Source organism: Dreissena polymorpha, chromosome 15 (genome assembly GCF_020536995.1).
Source record: "Dreissena polymorpha isolate Duluth1 chromosome 15, UMN_Dpol_1.0, whole genome shotgun sequence".
In the NCBI taxonomy this organism is placed as follows: domain Eukaryota; kingdom Metazoa; phylum Mollusca; class Bivalvia; order Myida; family Dreissenidae; genus Dreissena; species Dreissena polymorpha.
Window position 1 is genome coordinate 28,890,081 of NC_068369.1, and position 27,041 is coordinate 28,917,121.

At 37.0% G+C, this 27,041-nt stretch overlaps 1 protein-coding gene across 3 annotated transcripts in view; it reads left to right on the forward strand.

Moving 5' to 3' along the window:
- The window catches only part of LOC127861068 (40S ribosomal protein S19-like), a 251,655-nt gene that overhangs the window by 5,483 nt on the left and 219,131 nt on the right, over positions 1 to 27,041 (forward strand). The window contains exons 4-6 of one of the 3 annotated variants that reach the window (XM_052399435.1): positions 8,210 to 8,278; positions 16,977 to 17,091; positions 18,448 to 18,520. In XM_052399435.1, the coding sequence (XP_052255395.1) occupies positions 8,210 to 8,278; positions 16,977 to 17,091; positions 18,448 to 18,520 (257 nt within the window). Of the gene's footprint in view, positions 1 to 8,209; positions 8,279 to 16,976; positions 17,092 to 18,447; positions 18,573 to 27,041 lie in introns of all 3 variants that reach the window. The other 2 variants (XM_052399434.1, XM_052399436.1) reach the window with 2 other exon arrangements.

Sequence of the window (27,041 nt, forward strand, 5' to 3'; positions counted from 1 at the left end):
ACTGGATACCGGTCTTGCGCGAGAAGGGTGTTTAGTCAATAAATTACCGGAAACCAGTCGAATTTTCATCCGGGCTATGTGCAAGCCAAGATATAAACGTGAAAACAGAAAAAAATGTCTCACAATTGGCGTTCTTACACAAACAAAATAAAACATTCGGACTCGGTAGATACTGAACGTATGGAGGCATTTTTTAAGAAAGAATCATCGAAAACCGATATAACCCAGCAGGATTCTGAGGTAATCAACATCGAACAATGTGAAAGTGAAAGTAGACAATCGGCAGCTGTGGCTCCTTTCCCTTCCAATACTGTAGCAGATCAAGATCGTAAACCCATTCATCATGAAATTGAAATCACAAAATTGACATCGTCCCCCGGCCCCAGTACAGAAATATAGTTGCAAACATTTCCCATAATTAGATCTACACCTGCAACTTAATTAAGGACTTTGACTTTAATACGTGTTAAATGTGTTTAAGAACAAAAAGGACAGGGACAAGCCTCTTTTGATGAGTTATAGACATTGAAATGAACAGTATTTATTTTTTCCCCTAATATGTCTAAATAGATTTAACGAAATACAAAATGCTCGCTTTCATTTTTTGTGCGACAATATACTCAATTTCCCGACACAATATCCGAAGGTTTATGAGTGAGGGCCAGACTGACTTCTAGCATCGTCGGAAGAACAGGATATTCATGAAAACTATGGGCTTTTAAACAATTGCTTCTAACATTAATTGTTATCCCTTGTTAAGATTTTAGGTAGCCTTCTCTTTACTGTTGGACCCATATTCTTGTGTGTTCAAAATCAGAGATAGGTAGAGTAAAATGCAGAACTCATTACAGGCTGGTTTCATAACTGGTCTGTTCCATTCACTGCAAATAAGAACAGGTCACAATCAATACAAAGTCTTCCAATGAAGGCCAAAAGGGTGGTAGTCGAAGAAGATGGTTACAATAACTAACCAGTGATTTTGTTTGCCCAAAATTTCAGCCTCTTATTGACTGTTTCCCAATTGTGTTTTTTCCCAAAATCTGACTAGAATTTAAAGGAAATATCTTTTGAGCAAAAATCCAATCCAGACGGAGCGACGTTCCTGATTAGCTTGTGTTGACTGCACAGGCTAATCTGGGGGAGGGGGTGGGACACCTGACGCTCATGCATTAAGCCCTGTTTTCCCAGAGCGAGGTTTCAATATAAATGCCCTCATTTATAATGTGTTGCAAATTGTAACCAGCTGACCAGATGATGATATATCTGTCTTGACACACAATGGATGGGAGCCAAGAAACTGATTTAATTCTGATCCTGGCCAGGCTGATGTACTGTTTGGGTTTTTTGTGTTTTGGGACTGGTGTGACCAAAAAAAGGTGTTATAAAATAAGCAAAAATTGAGGGTACTGGTTGGTTTTTGAGATACTAATTATGTCCCAAATGTTGCCACCATCAGACGGTTACCGCTAGTTGCTCAAATCTGTAATTGTTACACTGTTATTTTTTTATCAAATAAAGTGTAAACAAATTAAATGGTCAAAAAGTTTTCATATGTTTGATTCTAACATTGCTTTTTAGCTCACCTGAGCGATAGCTCGGGGTGAGCTATTGTGATCACTCAGCGTCTGGCGTCTGTCCGTCCGTCCGTCTGTCGGTCTGTAAACAATTTGTTAACATCTTCTTCTACTAAACCATTCAGCCAATTTCAACTAAATTTCATGTGGAGCATCCCTAGGTCATGGGACAAAAGAATTGTTAAAAAAAAAATTGATCACATAACCAAGATGGCCGCCATGACCATATATGGTAAAAACCTTAAAAAATCTTCTTGTCAGAAACCGCTCATCAGATTTTCAAAAAATTTCACAGGGATGACCTTTGAAGGGTCCCCTGAAAAAGTTGTTCAAAGAAATTTGATTCGTCAAAAAACATGGCCGCAGGAGCTCGTTGAACTTTGCATGTTTATTCGTTTTTGCCTATTTTGTGAAAACTTTCAAAAATCCTCCACATTTTTTGTCCGATCCTTTCCAAATTTGCACAGTGTCTTTATATCAATGAGGACACGAACCCTACAAAAAATGAGCATTATTGGTCCATGAAGTACAGAATTACCTCCCCTTGAATTGAGAAAATGGTGTTTATGCAATAAAGTCCAAATTATTCATCCAATTCTTTCCAAACTTGTAAGGATTTAGCATGGTTCAAACAAGGGAAACAACTATGGTTTATGCATGTTCTTTTTATTACAGATTTGCCTCCCTTTAATTCATTCAAAATCTCATTTTACAGCAGAGATTCCAAATCTGACCTGTAAATGAGCCCCATATTTACTGCCAGTGCTAGGTTACCTTTTCCCATTTGATCATTCTTAAGTATTGGTCTTGTAATGCTGCTACTGCTTCTGCTACTGCTACTACTACTACTACTACTACTACTACTACTACTACTACTACTACTACTACTACTACTACTACTACTACTTCTTCTACTACTACTACTACTTCTACTACTACTACCACTACTACTACCGCTTCTACTACTACTACTACTACCGCTTCTACTACTACTACTACTACTACTACTACAACTACTTCTACTACTACTACTAGTACTACTACTACTAGTACTACTACTACCACCACCACCACCACCACCACCACCACCACCACGTCTACTATTACTACTTCTACTACTACTGCCACTACTACTACTACTTTTACCACTACTACTACTACTACTACTACTACTACCACTACTACTACTACTACTACTACTACTACTACTACTATTTCTACTACTACTACTACTACTACTACTACTACTACTACTACTTCTACTACTACTACTACTTCTACTACTACTACTACTACTACTACTACTACTACTACAACTACTACTACTACTACTAGTATGCATGTTTTACAAACAGCCCTTGTTTCTATGGGATTTTAACCACAACTGTTCATGTTTATCTCCGACACATATTTTTAGGTCATCTGTCATAAAGTGACACGGTGAGCTTATGTGATCGTGTGATGTCCGGCGTCCGTTGTGCGTGCCTGCGTGTGTCGGTGCGTCCGTCCGTCAACAATTTGTTTGTGTAGACAGTAGAGGTCACAGTTTGCATCCAATCTTGATGAAATTTGGTCAAAATGTTTATCTTGATGAAATCCGGTTTGGGATTGTATTTGGGTCATCTGGGGTCAAAAACAAGGTCACTAGGTCAAATAATAGAACAACCTTCTGTAGACAATAGAGGTCACAGTTTTCATCCAATCTTTATGAAATTTGGTCAGAATGTTTATCTTGATGAAATCTGGGTTGGGATTTTATTTGGGTCATCTGGGGTCAAAAACTAGGTCACTAGGCAGGCTTTTTCCGCCCTATGCCACGGGTCCGAAATTCGGCCCCATTCCCAATGCAAATCTGGTTGTTTTTTTCCCAATTGAAAAAAAAATTCCCAATTAAAAAAAAAAAAAAAAAATTTTTTTTTTTTTTTTCACCCTTAAAATATATAAGTTGACCTGATCCGGTGTAGAAAATAGAAAGTATTGCATAATTAAATTATCTGTTGCCTTGAATTTGTTTTAAAAACTGTAAAATATGTTAATGATTATATAAGACTTTCCTTATTTTCCTCAAAATCCGTTGCTTCGCGCGATTTTTTTCATCTAAAGAAAGGCCAAGCCTTTTCCCCAAATTCAGATTAAAAAACCTTATCACACAGTCATGTTCATAATATTTTGTAAAATTTTAATAATAAGTTATCCAAAGAGTCGTTATTTACCAGTTAACGGCTTCTTTGAAATATAAAATACACTATTTACATGCGATAATTTTTCCCAATTGAGCCAATTTTGCGATTAATTTATTTTTTTCCCAAAATGGGGGTTTTCACGATGCGAAATTCCCAAAATTCCAGTGTGGCGTTTTCCCAAAATGGAGTGGAAAAAGCCTGCTAGGTCAAATAATAGAAAAACCTTGTGTAGACATTAGAGATCACAGTTTTCATCCAACCTTGTCCTGTACATATTGTAAATAATGTACATCTTGTACAAATTTAGCTGTCTTTGTCTCATTTTTAACTGTAAAGTACATTGTCTTACCCTTAATTTTTATGTGGCCCTATGAAGGTGACCGTTTGGAGACACGTAAGTTATTGCCCTTAACATATAAGGGTTTATTACTAAACCCACTTTTAAATATTGTTTTAATGCTACTCTGGGGGGACCTCTCTTTTCCATAGCCCAATCCTCCTTAAGTTCCATACAGACAGGGTATTATGTTGGAGCATTACGGCTATATCCCCTGTCTGCAAGTGTTCAACATTGAGCCACATACATAAACTTGTACTCATTATTTTTTTTTTTTTTTAACAACTCAATACTCAGGGTTCGCACAGGGCTTGAAAAGTGCTTGAAAACGAGTCCTAGGCTTGAAAAGCCCTTGAACAAAGGTTGGCCTTAAAACAGTGCTTGAAAAGTGCTTAGTTCATGTAAAAAAGCCTTGAAAATGTTTATTTCTGCTCAAAATTACTTTTATCATGGCTTTAATTATAAACTTAAATCGTTCTTATGGGAAATATTACGAAAATGTATCATAGATTCCTTCGCGCAATAAGTTGAGTACGAAATATAAGTTTCGTACAATATTGAGTACGAAATGTTATGTGTACACGTCACAGATTATGTGTGCTACGTCAGAGGTTCTCCATTGTGATCAATGTTTGCGAGTGAAAACGCAGCAATGGGGAAGTGTCGTTTCAAACCAGGGTGGTTAACTGAATATTCCTGGGTACAGAAAACAAATGACATTCGAAAAGCACATTGTTGGGTCTGTATGAAGACCATTGATGTCGGGGGTATGGGGGAAAGCGCTTTGAAAAGCCACAAGAAAGTGAAAACCCTCAAAGAAAACATGAAATTGAGAAGCAAACAGGGTTCCTGCGATGTGTTTTTTGTTAAACAGGAAGGTACTATTGTTAAAACTGTTAAATCTAAAACAGACATAAAAAACAACAGCCCATCTGTGTCGAACCAAGAAGGCACAGCCACATGCAGAGAGTGTGCAGATAGAAGATTCAAATTCCAGGAGGACCTTCGCAACTTTCAGCTGTAGTATCAAACTCGCAGACATCCATACACAAATTCGTTTAAAAAAATTATATGTTGAACGCGAAAGTATTTTGGGTATTTATACCGTTTGCACACAACCATCCTTTAATTCCAATAAAAACATTACAAAGTTTTTTCAGGTTGTGTTCCATGACAGTACCATAGCAAAGCATAATTATGTGGCTGTTTTGGGGCTAGCTGAACATTTCAAAACTGTACTTGATAGTTCTATAACTTAATTAGTGGACAGTACTCAGTGTCTCAGTACTCAGTGTCTTTTGATGAAAGTTAAAACAAGAAAGACCAATCCAAGCAAATGAAAAATGCATTTTTTTTTAAAGGAAACTAACGTACAGTTTACGGACTTGAAAATGAACATTTGGCCTTGGAAAGTCCTTGAAAAGTGCTTGAATTTAGGTTTGAGATTTCTGTTTGAACCATGATACTCAATTGCAATATTAATATATAATTGAGAGTTAACTCCCTATGTGTTATCATATATTGTCTTTTTTCCTTTCCTTCTCATAAAATTGCATTTACACATGCAACTTCACTCTACATTTGAGAGCTGTTAAATCAGGCTCTGGCATCCCTATTAATAAATGTTCTTAGATATAAACATATCTCTCCTATGATTAGATCTTGTTATTTGGCGTTTAGTTTAAACTTTAAACATACAGATAAAAATGGTACTTGACTATGCATTTAAACATATTGTGGCAATGTTCAACCACTTTGTGATCTGGAAAACCCTCAAATATTATTATTTTGTTACACAAACATATTACACATCTGTGTATCCCTTTTTCTATAAGTATTATATTAAAATAGTCCTATTTGGACTCAAACATTTTAAACACAGATCACAAAGTCTAAAGACTCCAACAAACCCATTGCAGTATATACTGAACAGTGGGTCTGGTAATGATGCTGCCACATACAACAGTATGTGTGTTTTCACCATCTTTACTTATAAAAATTGGGCTATTCTTTCTCTCTCCTCCTTAAAAAACAATACAAACAATAACATACAATAACAACATCATATTAATGATAATAATTAATAATAAGTACAGTAACATAACAAAAACATAGTAATCTAATACTATAAAACAACTCCAAGTTCTTTTGGATTAACTCATCCTTTTCTTTCATTTATATTTTTGCATATAAACTATTATTGTTTACTTTTTCTAAAAGTACAAAGTCAGTAGAGCTGCAACGATTCACCAACAGCCCGATTCGATTCGATTTCGATTTCAGACACTCTGATACCGATTTTTTCGATTCGATTCATCTTCAAACCTAGTTTTATCATATATTCACTCTTATGCCTAAAAATTAACATTTCTGTTCAAATGTGATTTCAATAAAACACATAAAAAAGAATAGCAAATTAGGACTCAATTTTAATATAAAAACTTCTGATTAGAAGATTGTGTTGATTACACAATAATATAAAAAAAATTATCAGAAGAACGTAATTGAAATCAGTTGAATGGTAGTATTATCACTATTATACTTTTACCCAAAACCGCTATAAGCATGTCTACAATTGTGCCACGACAGCATCACCTGTTACCTGAAGGACAAATCACATTCTCTAATTAACTTAACAAAACTCCAACAGAAATATAACAACTTTTCTGGCTGGCGACTTGAGTAGTTGCACTTGTGCAACCTCTTAGTCTTAGTCTTGCTAAACCAACGTTATATTTGCGTTTGACGTATTGCATTAGATTAGTGGTTGAGCCGGACTTAGCGTACGCCACATCCGTGAAGCACAGTTTACACTTTGCTTTATCGGTAGGGCTACCATTCCGAAACCCAAAATACTGCCACACTTTTGATTTTAGCTTCTTAGGCGCATCTGATAATTTCAATTTGTCGGCAACAACTTGTTCAGCCATTTTGACGCTTTTTCCGAAAGTAGACCGTAACGGGCTTATTGATTGGATGACTAAAATAATAAGCAACCAATCGCGCGCGTCGTAATTACAGGTAAAGATAAAACCTACACCTTCCTGTATCAATAGGCAGAATACAGCGCTTTATGTATCTATGTATATATATGTATATATGTTAAAATATCGAATCGAATTTGGTAGGTTTGGTATCGTAATCGAATCGAAGCATTTCGAATCGATTTTCGATGAATCGGATCGAATCGTTGCAGCTCTAAAAGTCAGCCGTGGGAAAATCTATTTTTAAACGGATTGACCTACTGGCAATCCTTAATAAGAAATTTCGGCCAATCAGCGCCATCGTTTTATAAGCGCATCAACCAATTAAAACGCCGCTTTTTAACAGCGTTAGGCCTATCCACTGTAAAGCACTGCGTCTTTTTAACGCTTCATATAAAGGTTATATATTTTTAAACCAATAGATTTTTATTAAGGCACCGCACCAACACTGCAAAGTTCTATATTTATACCAATAGTACAGCCCAGTAAAATCGGGCTGTCCATTTTATGGCCGTTTTCGGCTTTTTTATGCAGAGTTCTATGTTAAGCAGTGTGCTCGGGCAATGGTTTTTAACCGAAGTCCCGAGGGTAAATAACCCCATTAGTCAGTCATCCAACCTTTATGAAATTTGGTCAGAATTCTTGATGAAATCTGGGTTGGATTGTATTTGGGTCATCTGGGGTAAAAATCTAGGTCAAATAAATAGAAAAACCTTGTGTTGACAATAGAGGTCACAGTTTTCATCCAATATTTATGAACTGTGGTCAGAATGTTTATCTTGATGAAATCTGGATTGGGATTGTATTTGGGTCATCTAGAGTCAGGAACTAGGTCACTAGGTCAAATCAAAGAAAAACATTGTGTAGACAATAGAGGTCATAGTTTTCATCTGATCTTAATGAGTCAGGTGAGCGATTCAGGGCCATCATGGCCCTCTTGTAAAATTATTATGTTTGGTCTGGATTCAACAGGGGGTTACCTTAACAGCCTGTTAAAGTTGTTAGTAACCAGATCCAGTTTTATAATTGCTGGGTAGGTAAAGGCTAATATCGCATGTAGATAATTTAGAATAATAAATTCCTTGAAGACATGAAGATGTTGTTGAACAAGTTGACATAATTATTTTGCAGCCTCCATTGCCCGTCACCTGTACATCCGATCACCGGCTGGCATCGGCTCCTTTGAGAAGATCTACGGAGGTCAGTATGTGTGGTGTTCATTGAGTTATCTGTCCTTGTATGTGCATAAAGTGTCATCCCAGGTGAGCTGGTGCAGTCCGAACAGGCTAATCAGGGACGGCACTTTCCGCTCTTGTATTTGTGGTGTTCATGGCATAATCCTCAATTGTAGCCTCTTGAGTCGAATTAAAAATCAAACTGAGCTTAATGCATGTGTTTAAAGTGCTGTTCCAGTTTAGCCTGTGCTGTTTGCACAGGCTAAACTGGGATGACACTTTAGTCGGGGGCCACACTTTCTTTTATGGTATTTTTCGTTAAAAGGAAGTCTTCATAGTGAAAATCAAGTTTAGGCGAAGAAAGCAGACTGCACAGGCTAATCTAGGGTAACACTTGACGCACATTCATTGAACCCCTTTTTTCCAGAGTGAGACTTAATTTATTTGAAATACTGTTATGTTGGCTCGTTGCTCTGTTACGGCATAGATTTAGAATCACGCAAGGTTCAGGGCACTGCTCAGCTAAAAAGGGGCTGGGTAGAAAGCTGGACCAGTCTGCTTATAATCCAAGGAATTCCGATTCGAAAAATTGTAAATTTGTTTGTACATAGTCTTGCCATTGAATATTTGCATTTAACCTGTCCAGAGGTTGGCAGCACGTCAAGGTGGGAGTGTTTGCAGCTCTGCTTTTTTGATATGGTTCTATATCTTTCCCAAACTGACAATCTCTTGTGTTAGATGTGTTATCATTTAATCTGAGTACTTTGTGTTTCATTTCAAATACCACAAGGTGATGTAAATAAAAAAAACAAACACATTTTTTTTGTACTATCAAAAGTAACTCATTGCTTGCCTTAAGCACAGAAAATGAACCTAAATTCAATGGTGATATAAAAGTGAAAAAATGTATTCTGCTATGAGTTTAGTTGAATCGTTATGATGTTAGATGTTAACATTTAGGTGTTATTGGCAGATGATGATATTTTAAGCTTGATACAAAGCTGAGAGATCTTATAACTGATTTAATTCTGATGCCAATAACACTGCGCATACAAAAGTGTTAACTGTATGGTATGGTAGTCTTAAGTTGAAAATCATATATAACTTGAAATGGCGCGGCAGAGGCCAACGCGTATCCCCCACGCCGCATGTTTGACACAGGGGCGCCCCAGGGTTGGTAATGGGGCCATGCATAGTTGAGATTGACCGTATTGTCATAAGAGATGTTCAGTATAAATTTGAAGTAATTCAATGTAGAAATGAAGAAGTTGATGTAAAATAACCTAAAAAATGAGTGAAAATTTATACCATAATTTCTCCTCCTCATCCTGCTCTCCTAACAAATCTAATAATGAATCAACTTCACTCTAGTCAATTATGTACATGTCATCCTAATTGGAATGACTTATGAGATGGCTGAACATGCCAATCTTCTTGCTTCTGTTTTGGAAAAGTTATGTTTTGAGGTTAAATGGTTGACTTAATAGTAGCGTCTCAGAAATTTTCTATCGCAATCTTGTACACAACAATGAATATGTTGAATTTCATGTCTGTCTTTGATGTGCCTGTTCAAAGTCCATTTTGCTTTAAATTGTTTCTCACATTTTTCCCACTTGAACATTTTGACAGATTTTCAGTAACTAGTCTAAAATTGTAATTGCACAAATTGAAAGTTTCAGCCCTTTTATAGATTCTTGAGGCTCTATTCATGCTTTTTATGCTTTACTGCATTCTATCTCTTCTCTCATATACAGGTGTCCCTTTGCGCCAATATTTTATAATCCCTTGTATAAACATTAGATGGATGAGCTAAACCATTTCACAGATGAGGTAACACAAACAATTGAATACTAAATACATCTCCGCGCCACTACTGTGTAACTCTATGCGCCACTTTGATTTATTTAATTTTTTTATATCATTTGGCAGGTTATTTACTTACCTCCCTTTAAAGCTTATTACTTCCCTTGGATTTGTTTTTTTGACCTTTGACCTTGAAGGATGACCTTGACCTTAACCTTTAACCACTCAAAATGTGCAGCTCCATGAGATACACATGCATGCCAAATATCAAGTTGCTATCATCAATATTGCAAAAGTTATGGCCAATGCACCATACCGGTGGCATAAAAATAAGTGAAAATCTCTGACCCGGCCCCGCCCCTTCCCCCAAAATTTTGACCCAGGGGTCAGATCAAAATTCCGTCACTGTCACCGTCGCACATATGCTAATAGCTACCATGTATGTAAGTTTCAAGGTTCTAGTGCTAATAGTGTAGGAGGAGCAGGTGGCCAGGACGGACGGACAGACGCACATCACCACAATATCCCCACTTTTTCTCCGAAAAACGTGGGGATAACTACTTAATAGCCATGAAAACTTCTATTGACTTCACATGAATTACCATGCTTTTCTGGCCCAAATATTTAGCAAAAGGTGGCTTCTTTTTATGCCCCCCTTCGAAGAAGAGGGGGTATATTGCTTTGCTCATGTGGGTCGGTCGGTATGTCGGTCTGTCTGTCCGTCCACCAGGTGGTTGTCAGATGATAACTCAAGAACGCTTGGGCCTAGGATCATGAAACTTCATAGGTACATTGATCATGACTCGCAGATGACCCCTATTGATTTTGAGGTCACTAGGTCAAAGGTCAAGGTCACGGTGACCCGAAATAGTAAAATGGTTTTTGGATGATAACTCAAGAATGCATACACGGCCAACAGGGCGAACTCTGAACAATATAACTGAAGCAACTGGTCTGTAATCCTAAATCTATAATTATCAGTCCAATGAAACATCATCCTTTGAGTAAAATAAAGTGGATCAGTAAAAATATTATCAGAATATGAGATTTTTTGTATATTTTGTATATTAAATATTGTGTTAATGTTAAATTTTGTTGATTTATATAAATATAAGCAGGACAGAGTAGGTAATACACTATTATATCTTTCTTATATACAGGGGAAACAAATGCAATAAGTTTAAATTTCATGTTTAATGAATAGAGGATATTTATCATGTCAGTGTGAGATCATTTGTTATTTTTTATGATCACATTTTATTATTACTTTGACAAAACAACACTTACCTGAATACCACAATGGATTCCACCCAAACAATACCCCACGCCCCTTCCAGAATCCCCCCCCCCAACCTCACCCCCACAATTTTTTTTTAAACATCATCTAATAAATTACCACACCCCACATTTTACCCCCCTCTCACCCCCCACCCCCCCCCTACCCCCCCCCCCTACCCCCCCACCCCCCCCCAATTTTTTTTTTAAACATCTAATAAATAACCCCACCCCACATTATACCCCCCTCTCATTCCCCCGACCCCCCCTACCCCCCCAACCCCCCCCTAATCTTTAACCAGGTTTTCCGTAGGAAAAAACTGGTTATTAGATTGGCGAACAAGCTTGTCCGGGCCATAACTATGTCGTTCATTGTCAGATTTTAAAATCATTTGGCACATTTGTTCACCATCATTAGATGGTGTGTCGCGCAAAATAATTACGTCGATATCTCCAAGGTCAAGGTCACACTTTGAGTTCAAAGGTCAAAAATGGCCATAAATGAGCTTGTCCTGGCCATAACTATGTCATTCATTGTGAGATTTTAAAATCATTTGGCACATTTGTTCACCATCATGGGACGGTGTGTCGCACGAAAGAATCACGTCAATATCTCCAATGTCAAGGTCGCCACGACTAAAAATAGATTTTTTTTAAAAACAAACTTACAAAGGGGGTTAATTTTGTTTGTTCATTTCAAAAGTTCAGTTTGAGTTTTCTCCCTTTATCAGATTTTTTTTTCACAATGAAAACCTGGTTTTGTGACAATTTTGTCCCTTGTTTTTTAGCTCATCTATTTTTTGAAAAAAAATGATGAGCTATTGTCTTCACCTTGGCGTTGGCGTCGGCGTCCGGTTAAGTTTTGCGTTTAGGTCCACTTTTCTCAGAAAGTATCAATGCTATTGCATTCAAACTTGGTACACTTACTTACTATCATGAGGGGACTGGGCAGGCAAAGTTAGATAACTCTGGCGTGCATTTTGACTGAATTATGTGCCCTTTTTATACTTAGAAAATTGAAAATTTTGGTTAAGTTTTGCGTTTAGGTCCACTTTTTTAAGAAAGTATCAATGCTATTGCATTCAAACTTGGTACACTTACTTACTATCATGAGGGGACTGGGCAGGCAAAGTTAGATAACTCTGGCGTGCATTTTGACAGTATTATGTGCCCTTTTTATACTTACAAAATTGAAAATTTTGGTTAAGTTTTGTGTTTAGGTCCATTTTACTCCTTAAGTATCAAAGCTATTGCTTTCATACTTGCAACACTTACTAACTATCATAAGGGGACTGTGCAGGCAAAGTAATGTAACTCTGACTGGCATTTTGACAGAATTATGTGCCCTTTTTATACTTAGAAAATTGAAAATTTGGTTATGTTTTGTGTTTAGGTCCACTTTATTCCTACAGTATCAAAGCTATTGCTTTCATACTTGCAACACTTATTAACTATCGTAAGGGGACTGTGCAGGCAAAGTTATGTAACTCTGACTGGCATTTGGACGGAATTATGGGCCCTTTATACTTAGAAAATTGAAAGTTTGGTTAAGTTTTGTGATTTGGTCCACTTTACCCCTAAAGTATCATAGATATTGCTTTCATACTTGGAACATTCGCAAACTATCATAAGGGTACAGTAAAAGGACAAGTTGCATAACTCTGGATGTCATTTTTACTGAATTATGGCCCTTTTTTGACTTAGTAACTTTGAATATATGGTTAAATTTTGTGTTTCGATCCACTTTACTTCTTAAGTATCAAGGCTATTGCTTTCAAACTTCAAATACTTTCATGCTATCATGAGGTTACTGTTCCTAGCAAGTTGAATTTTACCTTGACCTTTGAATGACCTTGACTCTCAAGGTCAAATTATTAAATTTTGCTAAAATTGCCATAACTTCTTTATTTATGATTAGATTTGATTGATACTTCGACAAAACTACTCTTACCTGACATACCACAATAGACTCCACCCAAATCATCGCCCGTGCCCCCCCCCGAACCCCCCCCCCTATTTTTTTTTTTTTTTTTTTTTTTTTAAGATCATCTCACACTTTACCCCCCCCCCCCACCCCACCCCCTCCCCAATTTTTTTTTTTAAAACGGTTAAAAAACAAAACTATTTATTTTGATTATTTTATGTTTGAAATACCGTCCAACCATCGCACCCAAGAATCCCCCCCACCCCCCCTCCCCCAACCCAAATCCCCCCCCCCCGTAATTTTTTTTTTGTTTTTTGTTTTGTTTTGTTTTTAAGATCATCTCACAAATTACCACCACACCCTCACACTATACCCCTCCCCCCTCCACCTCACCCCCCCAATTTTTTTCTTTTGAACCGGTTAAAAAACACAAATATTTATTTTATTATTTATGTTTGAAATACCGTCCAACCATCGCACCCAGAATTCCCCCCCCCCCCACCCCCCCCCCCCCCGGATTTTTTTTTCGCTTTTTTGAGAAGATTAATGTAATAAATGTCCACACCCCCACCACAATGCACCGCCTCTCACTCCACCCCTCCCTCCTTTGTGATTGAAAATGAGAGTCCCTTCACCTTTAAAAGCAAATAGTATGAGCGCCGTCTGCACCCGCAAGGCGGTGCCTCGTGTGGTAAACATCGAATGAAATTACCCCACCCCACATTAAACCCCCCTCTCACCCCCCCGACCCCCCCCCACCTCTCACCCCAAGGGGGGGGGGGGCGAAACAGCGAAGAAAGGAACCAACACCAACGGAGTACCCCGAGCACCACCCCCCCCCTACCCCCCTCACCCCCCCCCCCCCAATGTTGTTTGGAAACAGCGTATAAATGACCACACCCCACATTAGACCACCCCGCTCACCCCCCACCCCCCCTACCCCCCCACCCACCCCCCACCCCCCCCCCCAATGTTGGTTTTTTAAACATCTAATAAATTCACACCCCCACATACCCCCCTCTCATCCCCCCCCCTGCCCCCTCCCCCCCCCCCCCCCCCAATTTTTTTTTTTGTTTAACATATAATAAAATACCACACCCAACATTATACCCCTCTCTCACTCTCCCCTACCCCCCTACCCCCCCCCCCCCCCCCCCTCTCCGGCCCCTCCCCTCCAAAATTTTTTTTTTTTTTTTTTAAATTATCACACCCCACATTATACCCCCCTTGATCATGACTGGCAGATGACCCCTATTGATTTTCAGGTCACTAGGTCAAAGGTCAAGGTCACAGTGACTCGAAATAGAGCAATGGTTTCCGGATGATAACTTACATTAGGTCAAAGGTCAAGGTCACAGTGACAAAAAACGTATTCACACAATGGCTGCCACTACAACTGACAGCCCATATGGGGGGCATGCATGTTTTACAAACAACCCTTGTTTAAAGCTGTAGTAAGAAAAAAAAATAATTGTCCCCCTTCGTTGAAAAAATTACTGCCTAATTTGAAACTTAATGAAACCTCTGCTAAACAATAAAAAGTTCATTCATGTGCTTGTTGTTTTCATGTTGAAAATACGGCAAAGTTCACACCACAGTGTGTTGTCAAGACCATTGAGGTTTGATGAAGGTATATCTGTGTTTTAGTTCGTTGAAATTTGGGTCCGGTAGGGGGACCCATTCCCAATGGAAATCAAAGCGCTGAAGGCACTGAATTTGTTCGCTGTTGTATAATCTTAGACGCAACTCAGTTTTCAAAATTATGTTATAGGTTTTTATATCGCATGTTTGAAATGACCACAATCAATTCAAATTTATAAAGAGTGTGTCTTAAAGCACAGGTCGAGATGTTTTTGTTTTTTTCAAATCATCGATACATCTAATCAGTGTGCACAGGCTAATCTTATTTGACATGCATTAAGCCCCGTTTTCCCTAAAAGCAGCCAATATGTACAGATTTCAAGGATAAACACTAGACTGGCCAACGTTGTCTTACAAGCTGTTAAATACTTTTGAATACATACACGCTATGTAGTGTACCAGTGGGAACTATAAACAGGCAGATGCTGTGGTTAAAGCTGACGCTTTTAGCATTCGTAGTCTGCTTAATTTTACTGCAGTTATCCACACAGGCAGTCATGGGTTACGGTTCCTAGCGTAGTTAAGCGCATACTGATTTGTAAAATTGCCTCTGCATTATTTTTGAGCGTTGCTCACAAATAAAAAGTATATATTTTTCCCAAATGGGACCTTAAAATTCCCAATTAAAGGTTTCCAAAAACAGAATATTTTCTTTAAATGAGTCTAAACATATAAATTATCTCCATGTCCAGCCCTGTAAGTTGAACTTTAGAAAATATCATGTTGAATCACTTTTATTATGAATTTCAGTATTTGTAAGCATAATATCAACAACATTGATTTCCCAAATTTAGTCAAAAGAAAGTGATATTTCCTCATTCAAAGGGACTGGGCCCAATTCCCAAAATGGTTAGAAAAAAACTTTTTGATGAAGGGATATGATAATATGATCCATGCTCTGGAAAAACTGTAATCTTGGACGCCATTTTACCCACATGCATTTAAGGTAGCGCACCCCTAATGATTTCCCGCCATTTATTTTACGATCATTGCCGATCTTCAATGATTTTTATTTTTTTCAAACTTCGAATTTTGATATATGTTTTCGTAATTCCTTTAGAATACATTATTTTCACAATAAATATTGACTTTGATCCAAATATCATCTGAAAAATACGATTTCGCGATTTCTTCAAAGATCGAAGAGCCTTTTTACCTGTTTACTTATGGATATCTAATTTAAGCTTGCACAAATGTGAATTTGTCGTGGCCGAGTGGTTAAGGCGATGGACTAGAAACCTTTTGGGATCTTCCCGCGCATGTTCGAATCCTGCCGACATCGCATACTTTTTGCGACGCGTTTTATTTCTTTTCTAACGTAATTTGATTTAATATAGCATATAAGCTATGCTTATTGTTAAATATGTTGGAATTTTTATGCACATCCTTAAATTTTTAAAATTAAAACAACGTTATGGCTAATTTGGGTGATTTACTGCTGAAAATACGAATGATGCATGTTGCATTTTTATTTTTATTTCAAAAAGTAAACGGTAAATCTGTCTAGTTCTTGGCATTTTTGCTGTATATAGTGTTTATATAAAAACTAAGTTAAAAATATAACTTAAATGATACTATTTTGAATTTTATGACACTTTGTTTTTAACCGACTCAATTTTTACTTGGCTGAAATTACTTACATTACTTACATTTTATGGCGCTCTTCCATAGATACAAATTTGTAAAAAAATAAATGTCTGTAAAAGAATACTTATTTGGTATTGTTTAAACTTTAAACACCTTTACTGCATCTGTTCACACCAACAGCATGCCCATATTTGGAAATTTGAATGAATTATGGAACTTTTATATACCCCAGGGGTGAAAATAAACTGGACAAAAGCCGAGCGTGGGGGTGGTTTTGAAAAAATCAGTATATTTTTTTTTTAAGCATGGAAAGCCTACCTACAAATTTGCATGTAGTTCAGTGAAATGATGCTGATTAAGAAAATAATTAATTAGATTTTATATTTGGATATGTGCCCATTAGGGGTGCGCTACCTTAAGGCGAGTTACTCGGCTCATGTGGTTTGTAAAATGTTCATTTACTCGTATCTCTCACCGCTCGCTCCCGTTGCAGGTCGCCAGAGACGCGGATGTGCCCCGCCCCACTTTTGTCGCGGTAACGGCTCCATCGCCCGCAGGATCCTGCAGAGTCTGGAGAACCTCAAGCTGGTCGAGAAAGATACAAACGGGTGAGTCAAGCTGGTCGAGAAAGATACAAATGGGTGAGTCAAGCTGGTTTAGAAAGATACAAACGGGTGAGTCAAGCTGGTTGAGAAAGATACAAACAGGTGAGTCAAGCTAGTCGAGAAAGATACAAACGGGTGAGTCAAGCTGGTTGAGAAAGATACAAATGGGTGAGTTAAGCTGGTTGAGAAAGATACAAGCGGGTGAGTCAAGCTGGTCGAGAAAGATACAAACGGGTGAGTCAAGCTGGTCGAGAAAGATACAAACGGGTGAGGAGGCTTCTCATGTAGAATGAAATGTGGGGCTCTTCTCTTTTGTTTCGTTCGAATTTGCGTCCTGTATTGTGACCCATTCTCGATGAATGGAAAAACGTATGTACTTTTCAAAAATGGGATCCAAAAATTCCTATTGAAGTTGGAAACAATAAAATAAAAATAAAAACACAAATAAATATCCACATTAAGGTCATCTCCCATCAAGCTGATTAAATAAAAACCTAGGCAATTAATTCGCATCACTTTTAGTCTTTTGATTTAAACATTTGTTAATAAAAAAGACAGTTATACTTATTAACCAATTAAATGTAACTTCATAAGGACTACAAATGTGTCAAAATACATATGTAAGTGGTAAAGGGTTTAATCACACCCCAGTAACAGAGGCTGCAAGTTGACGTCCCAGGGACACATTTGTAGTCAATAAAAAGGTTACATTTAATTTAAGTCCTTTCTTACTAAATTCAAGTTTTACAGGCTTCATTTCCAACCATTAGTTACTGATTAGCAGCAAACAGTATAAAACATGAACAGACTTCGAGTTACTCACAGGCTGTTCTGGTTTAATGCTAGTTGCAAAAGCCATTTTCACTTTTTTTCTAATGGGGAAAGGGATTAATCACACCGCAGTAACCAGGGTGCAGAATCAATGGGTTTTTCAGGGGTTTACACAAGGCTGGACGGAATTTAAACACATTTAAGAACTTTATTTTTGCAAATATCTCATGATATTGAAATTCATTTGCAAAAATCTTAAGAGCCTAAAAGACAGTTTTTATTGCAGTTTGTGCCAATATCATAAGGTATAAGAAAAAAATACTAGAATACATCAGAAATCTGTGACCAAATTTATGTTGCATGAAGCATAACTGCATAAATGAATGCAGTACACATATAATTTTTGAACAAGAACACATGCTAGTTAAATAAAGTAATTTTGATGTATATCACATTGCCATAAGCAGCATAATAATGTGTCTTTTATGCATAAGTTGCAATAATGAAGAAAAATTGTTTTAGAAAGTTATTTGAAAAAAAAAGCACCTCATACCGGTTCCCACAAAGTCACATTCGTTTGTGTTTCAGAGGCCGCAAGTTGACGTCCCAGGGTCGCCGTGACTTGGACAGAATTGCCGCCCAGATCGCCAGCAAAAATAAGGCAGCACCGAAACAGACTTAGACATGTGATCGATGTAAATAAAGAGAAAAAAATTGACAATGACTTTGTTTTGTGTATTGTTAACAACCTCCACGCAGAGATTTTATTGGAACCAGCATAGCTGGATCAACTCCCTGCCTTCATAACCTACCACATGATGATAGCCTAGTCACGTTGTACAATAATTTACCGTTTTTATGCCCTCGGATATAATGATCGGGGGTATATTGTTTTTGGTCCGTCTGCCATTCTGTCCAAAACTTTGACATTGGCCATAACTTTTGCAATATTGAAGATAGCAACTTGATATTTGGCATGCATGTGTATCTCGTGGAGCTGCTCATTTTGAGTGGTGAAAGGTCAAGGTCATCATTCAAGGTAAACGGTCAAATATATGGGGGGGGGGACATAGTGTTTCACAAACAAATCCTGTTTATTATGAACCTTAACTTGTACACAACTTTCAAAATGTAAAAGAAAATGATACCACTTTTCATAATATTAATTTTAAAATAATACTTAAACCAATACAATCAAATACTAACAATTCTTATACACATTAGCGTTAATATTGGTCATATTTTGGTTTTGAACATAGAAATCGTAACTATACCCCCCACAAACGAAGTTAAGGGGGGTATATAGGAGTGAGCTTGTCGGTCGGTCGGTCCGTAATTAGTGTCTGCTCTCTAATTAAAGTTGTTTTTACCCGATCTTCACCAAACTTGGTCAGAAGTTGTATCTAGATGATGTCTAGGCCAATTTCGAACATGGGTCATGGTAGATCATTAACTAGGTCACAGGGTCAATTAGTGCGTTTTAAACATTAAGCTTGCTGTCCGCTCTCCAATTCAAGAAGTTTTCATCACCAAACTTGGTCGGAAGATGTATCTTGATGATGTCTAGGTCAAGTTTGAATACGAGTCATGCCGGGTCAAAAACTAGGTCATTGGGTCACTCAGTATGGTTTAAACATTGAGCATGGTGTCCGCTGTTTTTTGTGAAGACAATATGCTAAATATTCTGTGTCAATGCTGCGTGTGGGGGTATTCGTCACATCTGTGACAAATCTTTAGTTATACTGGATTATAGGGTAATGAATAGAGTTTTAACATGTATTTATCCGGCGATCAACACATACGGTACGGTTTACTTAAATACTCGTTGAAATAAAATTGGGACTTAAAACTTTGTCTGGGACGTCAAAAATGTAAGGCTTTTAAGTCAGGACTTCCATCTTAAAAACGCCATCGGAAGCACTGATGCATGCCTTGTCGAGTTCTCTGTTAAGGGAAAATTATTAGAGGAACAGAAAAAGGAAATGCTCTTGGAAAACAAAGCTTAATGCATGTGTGTAAACTGTCGTCCCAGGTTAGCCCGTGCAGTCTTCTTAGGCAAATAAGACGCTTCCTGCTGTATGGACTTTTTATGCCCCCCTTCGAAGAAGAGGGGGTATCAGAGCTCCAGATACAAGTTTGGTCGAATTCTTATTTACTCCCTATTTAAAAAATTAATTATTATTTTACCCCCTATTTATAAGATTAATTCCTAACAATATATTACCAATTAATTTTTTATTTATTGTTTTTGACACATCAACAATTCAACATTTTGGTTTATAGTCTTGGAAAAGCCTGGCTTTCCTTCTCCGTGTCTTGCTTTCCCATAATCGGACAAATTGACGAAACCATGCTGTGGGTGTTTGAATCTAATTGAAAGAATGCATGCACCTTGGATTTTGACACTGAAATGGCTATTTTTTGCCTTCCAAGCTTCGATACACCGCTTCGGTCGGCCATTTTGTTTTTTATGTAAAACGGTCACTGACACTTCGGCTTAGGTCGCCGTTAAAGTCATATCAAAAAATATATTTAACATTTAATTGTAATGAATTTTGAATAGGTATACAATATTTTACTTGTATATAAAAATTAAGATAAGTGTAATTAAAAAGGTCCAATAAACAGTAATGACTCGCCAGCAATACTAGGAGAACAGAATCGAGAAAGTATGGCCTTTCGACCGTTCTTGTGTGTGCTCTTCCTCACAGCCAACGCTTGAGTGGTGTTGAATTAAAGTTGTAGTTTTAATTGAACGCCTAGTCGAGTTAGAACCGGGATGAAATGTTTACCGTATATAATTTGCCACTGGAAGTTTTACGCACGTTCGAAAATTTCGAATTCATGTTTTATTTTTACAATGCGTAACTTTACGCAAAGATTTTTAATCTAAATCGTTATAAAAGAAATTAAATTCTTTTTTACGCCTTTACGCATGTTATCTGGAGCACTGGGGGGGGGGGGTATATTGTTTTGCTCATGTCGGTCGGTCCGACCGTCCGTCCGTCCACCAGATGGTTTCCGGATGATAACTCAAGAACGCTTAGGCCTAGGATAATGAAACTTCATAGGTACATTGATCATGATTTTCAGGTCACTAGGTCAAAGGTCACGGTGACTCGTCACAGTAAAATTGTTTCCGGATGATTTCTCAAGAATACTCATAGGCCTATGATCATCAAACTTCATAGGTACATTGATCATGACTGGCAGATGACCCCTATTGATGTTCAGGTCACTAGGTCAAAGGTCAAGGTCAAAGTGACAAGAAATGTATTCACACAATGGCTGCCACTACAACTGACAGCCCATATGGGGGGCATGCATGTTTTACAAACAGCCCTTGTCTGTTTAGAGACAGTTTCTAATGAAAAATCCTGTTTAAGTGGAAAGTGTCAACCCAGATTAGCATGTGAGGTCTGTACAGGCTTATTTTGGACGGCATTACCCACATGAATTTTCCTCAGACTCAATTTTGCCTTTGTTCTGAGGTTATCCTACAATGTAAGAAGTCTCGGCGGAGTCACAAGATAACCGTGATGTGGAAATGATGTCCGTCTAGCTATCGTGAGGTTACGGGTTCGATCTCCACTGTGGAAGTGTTCTTTAGGTCTCCACCAAAGACACCCAAGTACTGGTTTATACCCAGGCCCAAGACACATTGAATAGTAAATATGCGTAGATGCACCAGTGGAGCCCTATAATTAATGGGAAGCAGAGAAGTAACACTGACTTCACAGACTGAAGTTCCTACGGTGATATCATCTAGATCTCTCGCTGGGATAACGTATGCAGTCATGAAATCTAGCGACTGGGAGGTCACGGGTTTGATCCCCATTGAGGGAGTGTTCTTTCGATCTCCCATATAGACACCAAGTACTGGTTCTAGTCACAGTAAACGGACATAACCCTTGTCAAATAAAAACGCACTTTTTACCAAAACACACATTTAGCGCACTTAAAAGTGCGTTAATTGTGCGTTTTTTGTTAATATGTGCGTTTTCAGTGTTCAAAAGTGCATTTAAGTGCGCTTTTTGTGCGTTTTTGCTTATCAAGTGCGTTATTTTAGTGAAAAAGTGTTTTTTGTGTGTTTTCTTCATCTGTAAGTGTGCTTTTGAGTGTAGATGTGAGCAAAAGGTGTTTTTTATCTTAGAAGTGCGTCATTTATTTAGGAAGTGCGTTTTTTGTGTGTTTTCTTCATCTGTAAGTGCGCTTTGGAGTGTAGATGTGGGCAAAATGTGTGTTTTTTATCTAAGAAGTGCGTCTTTTATTTAGGAAGTGCGTCTTTTATCTAAGAAGTGTGTTTTAAGGTTTACAGATGTGGGTTTTTTCTCACAAAAGTGCGTTTTTCTATTTTGATGTGCGTCTTTTTTAAGCATAAGTTAGTCTTTTATTTCATAAGTGCGTTTTTATCATATGATCTGTTTTAAAAGGATGTATCTTAAAAGACACATGTTTAACACACTTCTTAAAAAGTGCGTCTTTAACAACCGTTTAGCAAATGTTGTACAGAAATTGAACAAAAAACAAAATTGTTGCAGGCTCTAACAATTTATTTACATCAAATGAATAAACATAGACATATATCTCAGTAACCTGTAATAATATAAGGGGCAGTTTGAATAATTACTGGTTGTCCATATTAACCTGTTTAATGTTTACATACTTTATCATACAATTTCAATGCATACCCTATTGCTTACGTTTTAATCTCAAACATTTTTAAAAATTTCCACCTAAATCAGACTGTGTGTAACTAATTAAAAATATTGAAAGTGTCAAAAGTATTATGTGGGCTTGATAGTATCAATTATATTTCCTCAACATAAATAAGTATTTAAACTTTCTTATACTGATATATTTACCCTAATACAATTAATGTCTACCACATTGACCATAAACATACATTTTAAAAGGCAATTAAAATAATATTTATACTATTAATATTATTTGCTAAAACCATTCAGCATGTTATATTTAAATATTTACAATTAAATATAATGTGTTAAGGGTGCTGTGTATTATTCAATAAATATTTTGGTGTTGAAATGACTGCCTTATCAGTATTTTCAAATTATGCAATTTTTGGCTTAGACACAGCATGGAATCAGATAAGAGAATAGCCAGTCCCTATCAGTCCTCCATCTAAGCCTAACTAAGGGGTGTTGATATACTTTTGATTTGTTCAGGCACCATCTATTTGAGAACCACAGATAGGAAGTTATTTTTTGAAAACAAGCAGCATCAGCAACTGACTTTAAGCTAGAATTAAGACTTATTATTCTAGTGTAAAATGTCTTGAAATACTTTCAGCATGAAGTATTGTGTGATGAAAAAAATGTGTATTTACTACAATGTGTAAATCAACAATAAAGGAGATTAAAAGTTGGTGGTTAAAGACATATAAAGTGATATGGTCTTGTTCAACAACTGCCTGTATTTTTGGAATACTGAAGAATAGTCTGTTGTAACAGGTTCGTATTTTCAATTCTGCATCCCTTTTTTATTTAGTTTATTGAATTAATTATGATCATTATCATATTTATGTATTGTTACTGGGAAATGTAAATGGATGAGTAAATGTAATGCAATTTTAAAGAAAAACAACACCATTTGAATTATTATGGCTGTATTTTATGGTTATTGTCATCTTAAAGTTATTTATACCTATTTTTGGTCATTAATGAACAGATTTTCCCCCATATTAAATGAGAACTTTTAAATTTAAAGGTTAAACCCCATGGAAAGAATGTGCATCATCGCATAGCCTGCCAAAAAAAGGGAGCAAAAGAGAGACTACCTGATGTATGGACTTGAATACCAGGTTTTATCCTGCACAAACTGGCCGACATGAGGAGAACAGGAGTGGGAAAACCGCGCCCTCTCCTTGCCCAAGAAAAGCTGGATTTGTTTAGAGGTAAAACTATACAGGGTACTGGTTATTGCATTTTAAAGGTGTCACACTTCCGACCAGTCCACACAGCAAAATGAGACCACGTATCTTGGTACATTTTCGAACAGTATTTTCTATCAAACGTATTTATTTATGAAAAGCGTCAAGTCACATGTGATCAGGGGATTAAAATTGCAAAATAAACAACCAAAAACAACAATCAAACAAACTAGTTTTGATTTAAATTTATAATTTTTATAGCAACAAGATTACCATACCAGCAATATTCAACACTTACAGTATAAAATATCTTTCAGGACCTGATCAAATGAGATCATGCACGAGACGCATCGCGCAAAGGCCATGACAGTTTAATAGTTGCAAAGAAGTTTGACCAGCTGGTGGCAGACTTGGAGAGAAAGATGAGAGCTGCACTCCGCCGCCTCAAAGAAATGCTGAAAGGCCTTTATTGATATGCATCTTTCTTATGTATATAGCTGTTCGTGTGTATATACTGTACATGTTATTATAGTATGCTATTATTTTTTGTTTATTTATAATCAAATTATGTTTATATTTATTTCATCAAATTGCTATTTAATTACTCATGTATGTTAAAAAATGTTGGTGTACATTAAAGAATAAAATTGAATTATCTTGTAATTATTAAAATACACAAATATATATGTTTATATAATTATTGGTTTTTATTGCATATCTGAATTAAAAAAAACTTTTAACAGCATATAATTGAATCAACTGTTAAGGCAAAAGATGCACCTTTAACGCACATGTGTGCTTTTTGTGAGTGCCTTTTTTGATGCCATTCATGTTCGTAAATTGTGCGTTTTGTGTGGGTTATAACTGCGCTTAACGTGCGTTAAATGTGCGCTTTTTGTGAGTTAAATGTGCGCTTTTTTATTTAAAAAGCGCACATTTAACGCACATAAAAGCGCACATTTAACACACATGTGCGCTTTTATGTGGGTTATAACTGCGCTTTTCGTGAGTTAAATGTGCGCTTTTTAAATAAAAAAGCGCACATTTAACTCACAAAAAGCGCACATTTAACGCACTTAAAAGCGCACATTTTACACACATAAATGGCAGTAAAAAACGCACTTATAAAAAGCGCACGTTTAACGCACATTTAATGCACATAAAAGCGCACTTTAACACACGTGCGCTTTTATGTGGGTTATAACTGCGCTTTTTGTGAGTTAAATGTGCGCTTTTTAAATAAAAAAAGCGCACATTTAACTCACAAAAAGCGCACATTTAACCCACTTAAAAGCGCACATTTTACACACATAAATGGTAGTCAAAAACGCACTTATATAAAAAGCGCACATTTAACGCACATAAAAGCGCACATTGAACACACTTATAAAAAGCACCATTTAACGCACATAAAGCGCACATTTATCCACAAAAAGCGCACATTTTCTTGTTTGTTTGTTTTTGTTAAAAACTCACTCGGTAAGAAAAAGCGCACAAAAAATGCAGTGCCAATACCGCCACGTTTAACACACGCAAAACGTACGTAAAACGTACATTTCACACATTTTTTTGAGAAGGGAAGAGCGTTATATAAGCCTTAGGCTAAACTATGCAATCAAGCTAAATTTTAGCCGCTAAAATAAATAAGTTAAAAAAAATGTATATAGGATTATCAGTTGTACTGATTGGATGAAAATCAGCAAAATTAACTATAATATTAATTGTCTATGTCGTATAGAACTAATACAGTAAAAAGTAAGAAACAAAATAAAACCACTACAGAATTTTTGAATTGGACAAAAAGATATCGTCTACAAATACAGAATTGCCAAATAATCAACAACATATACTTTTTTTTTTTATAAAGTCCACTCGGCATGTGCATGCCGCATTTAAAAGTAAAATCCGTAAACACTTTGGATAATGTTGTTGAACTTTTTAGCTCGCCTGAGCACAACGTGCTCATGGTGAGCTTTTGTGATCGCCTTTTGTCCGTCGTCAGTCGTGCGTCGTCAACATTTTGCCTTGTGAACACATTTATTGTCTGATCTTCATGAAATTTGGTCAGAACATTTGTCCCATTGATACCTCGACTGAGTTCGAAACTGGGTCATGCTGGGTAAAAAACTAGGTCACTAGGTAAAAAAAACAACAAACCTTGTGAACACTGTAGAAGTCACATTTGATGCCCAATCTTAATGTTACTTTGTCAAAATGTTTGTCTAAATGATATGTTGGTTGAGTTCAAAAATGGTTCTGATCCGTTGAAAAACATGGCCGCCAGGGGGCGGGGCTGTATTCCTTATATGGCTATAGAGAAACATTGTGAACACTCTAGAAGTCACATTTTTTGCCCAATCATCATGAAACTTGGTCAAAACATTGATTTCATTGATATCTCGGACAAGTTCGAAAATGGTCCAGATCGGTGAAAAAACATGGCCGCCAGGGGGCAGGGCAGTTTTCCTTATATGGCTATTTTTAAACCTTGGTAACACTCTAGAGGCCACATTTATTTTCCGATCTTCATGAAACTTGATCCGAAGATTTGTTCCAATAATTATTGGTTGCGTTTCAAAATGGTAACTTTTGCTTGAAAAACATGGCTGCCAAGAGGAGGGGCATTTTTCCTTATATGGCTATATATGGCTATATTAAAATCTTGTTAATACTCTAGAGGCCACATTTATTGTCCACTCATCATGAAACTAAGTCAGAAGATTCATCCTAATAAAATCTTGGACGAGTTTGGAAATGATGCCGGTTGGTTGAAAAACATGGCCGCCAGGGGGGCCGGGCATTTTCCTAATATGGCTATTGTAAAACCTTGTTAACACTCTAGAGGCCACATTTATTTTCCGATCATCATGAAACTTGGTCAGAAAGTTTGTCCCAATGATATCTTGAATGAGTTTAAAAATGGCAACCTTTAATTGAAAAACATGGCTGCCAAGGGGCGGGGCATTTTTCCTTACATGGCTGTATATGGCTATTGTAAAATCTTGGTAACACTCTAGAGGCCAAATTTATTGTCCAATCTTCATGAAACTTGATCAGAAGATTCATCCCAATAATATCTTGGACTAGATCGAAAATGATGTTGGTTGGTTGAAAAACATGGCCGCCAGGGGGCGGGGCATTTTTACTTATATGGCTATAGTAAAACATTGTTTACACTGTAGAGGCCACATTTATATTCCGATCTTCATGAAACTTGGTCAGAAGATTTTTGCCAATGATATCTTGTATGAGTTAAAAAATGGTTAACTTTGCATGATAAAACATGGCT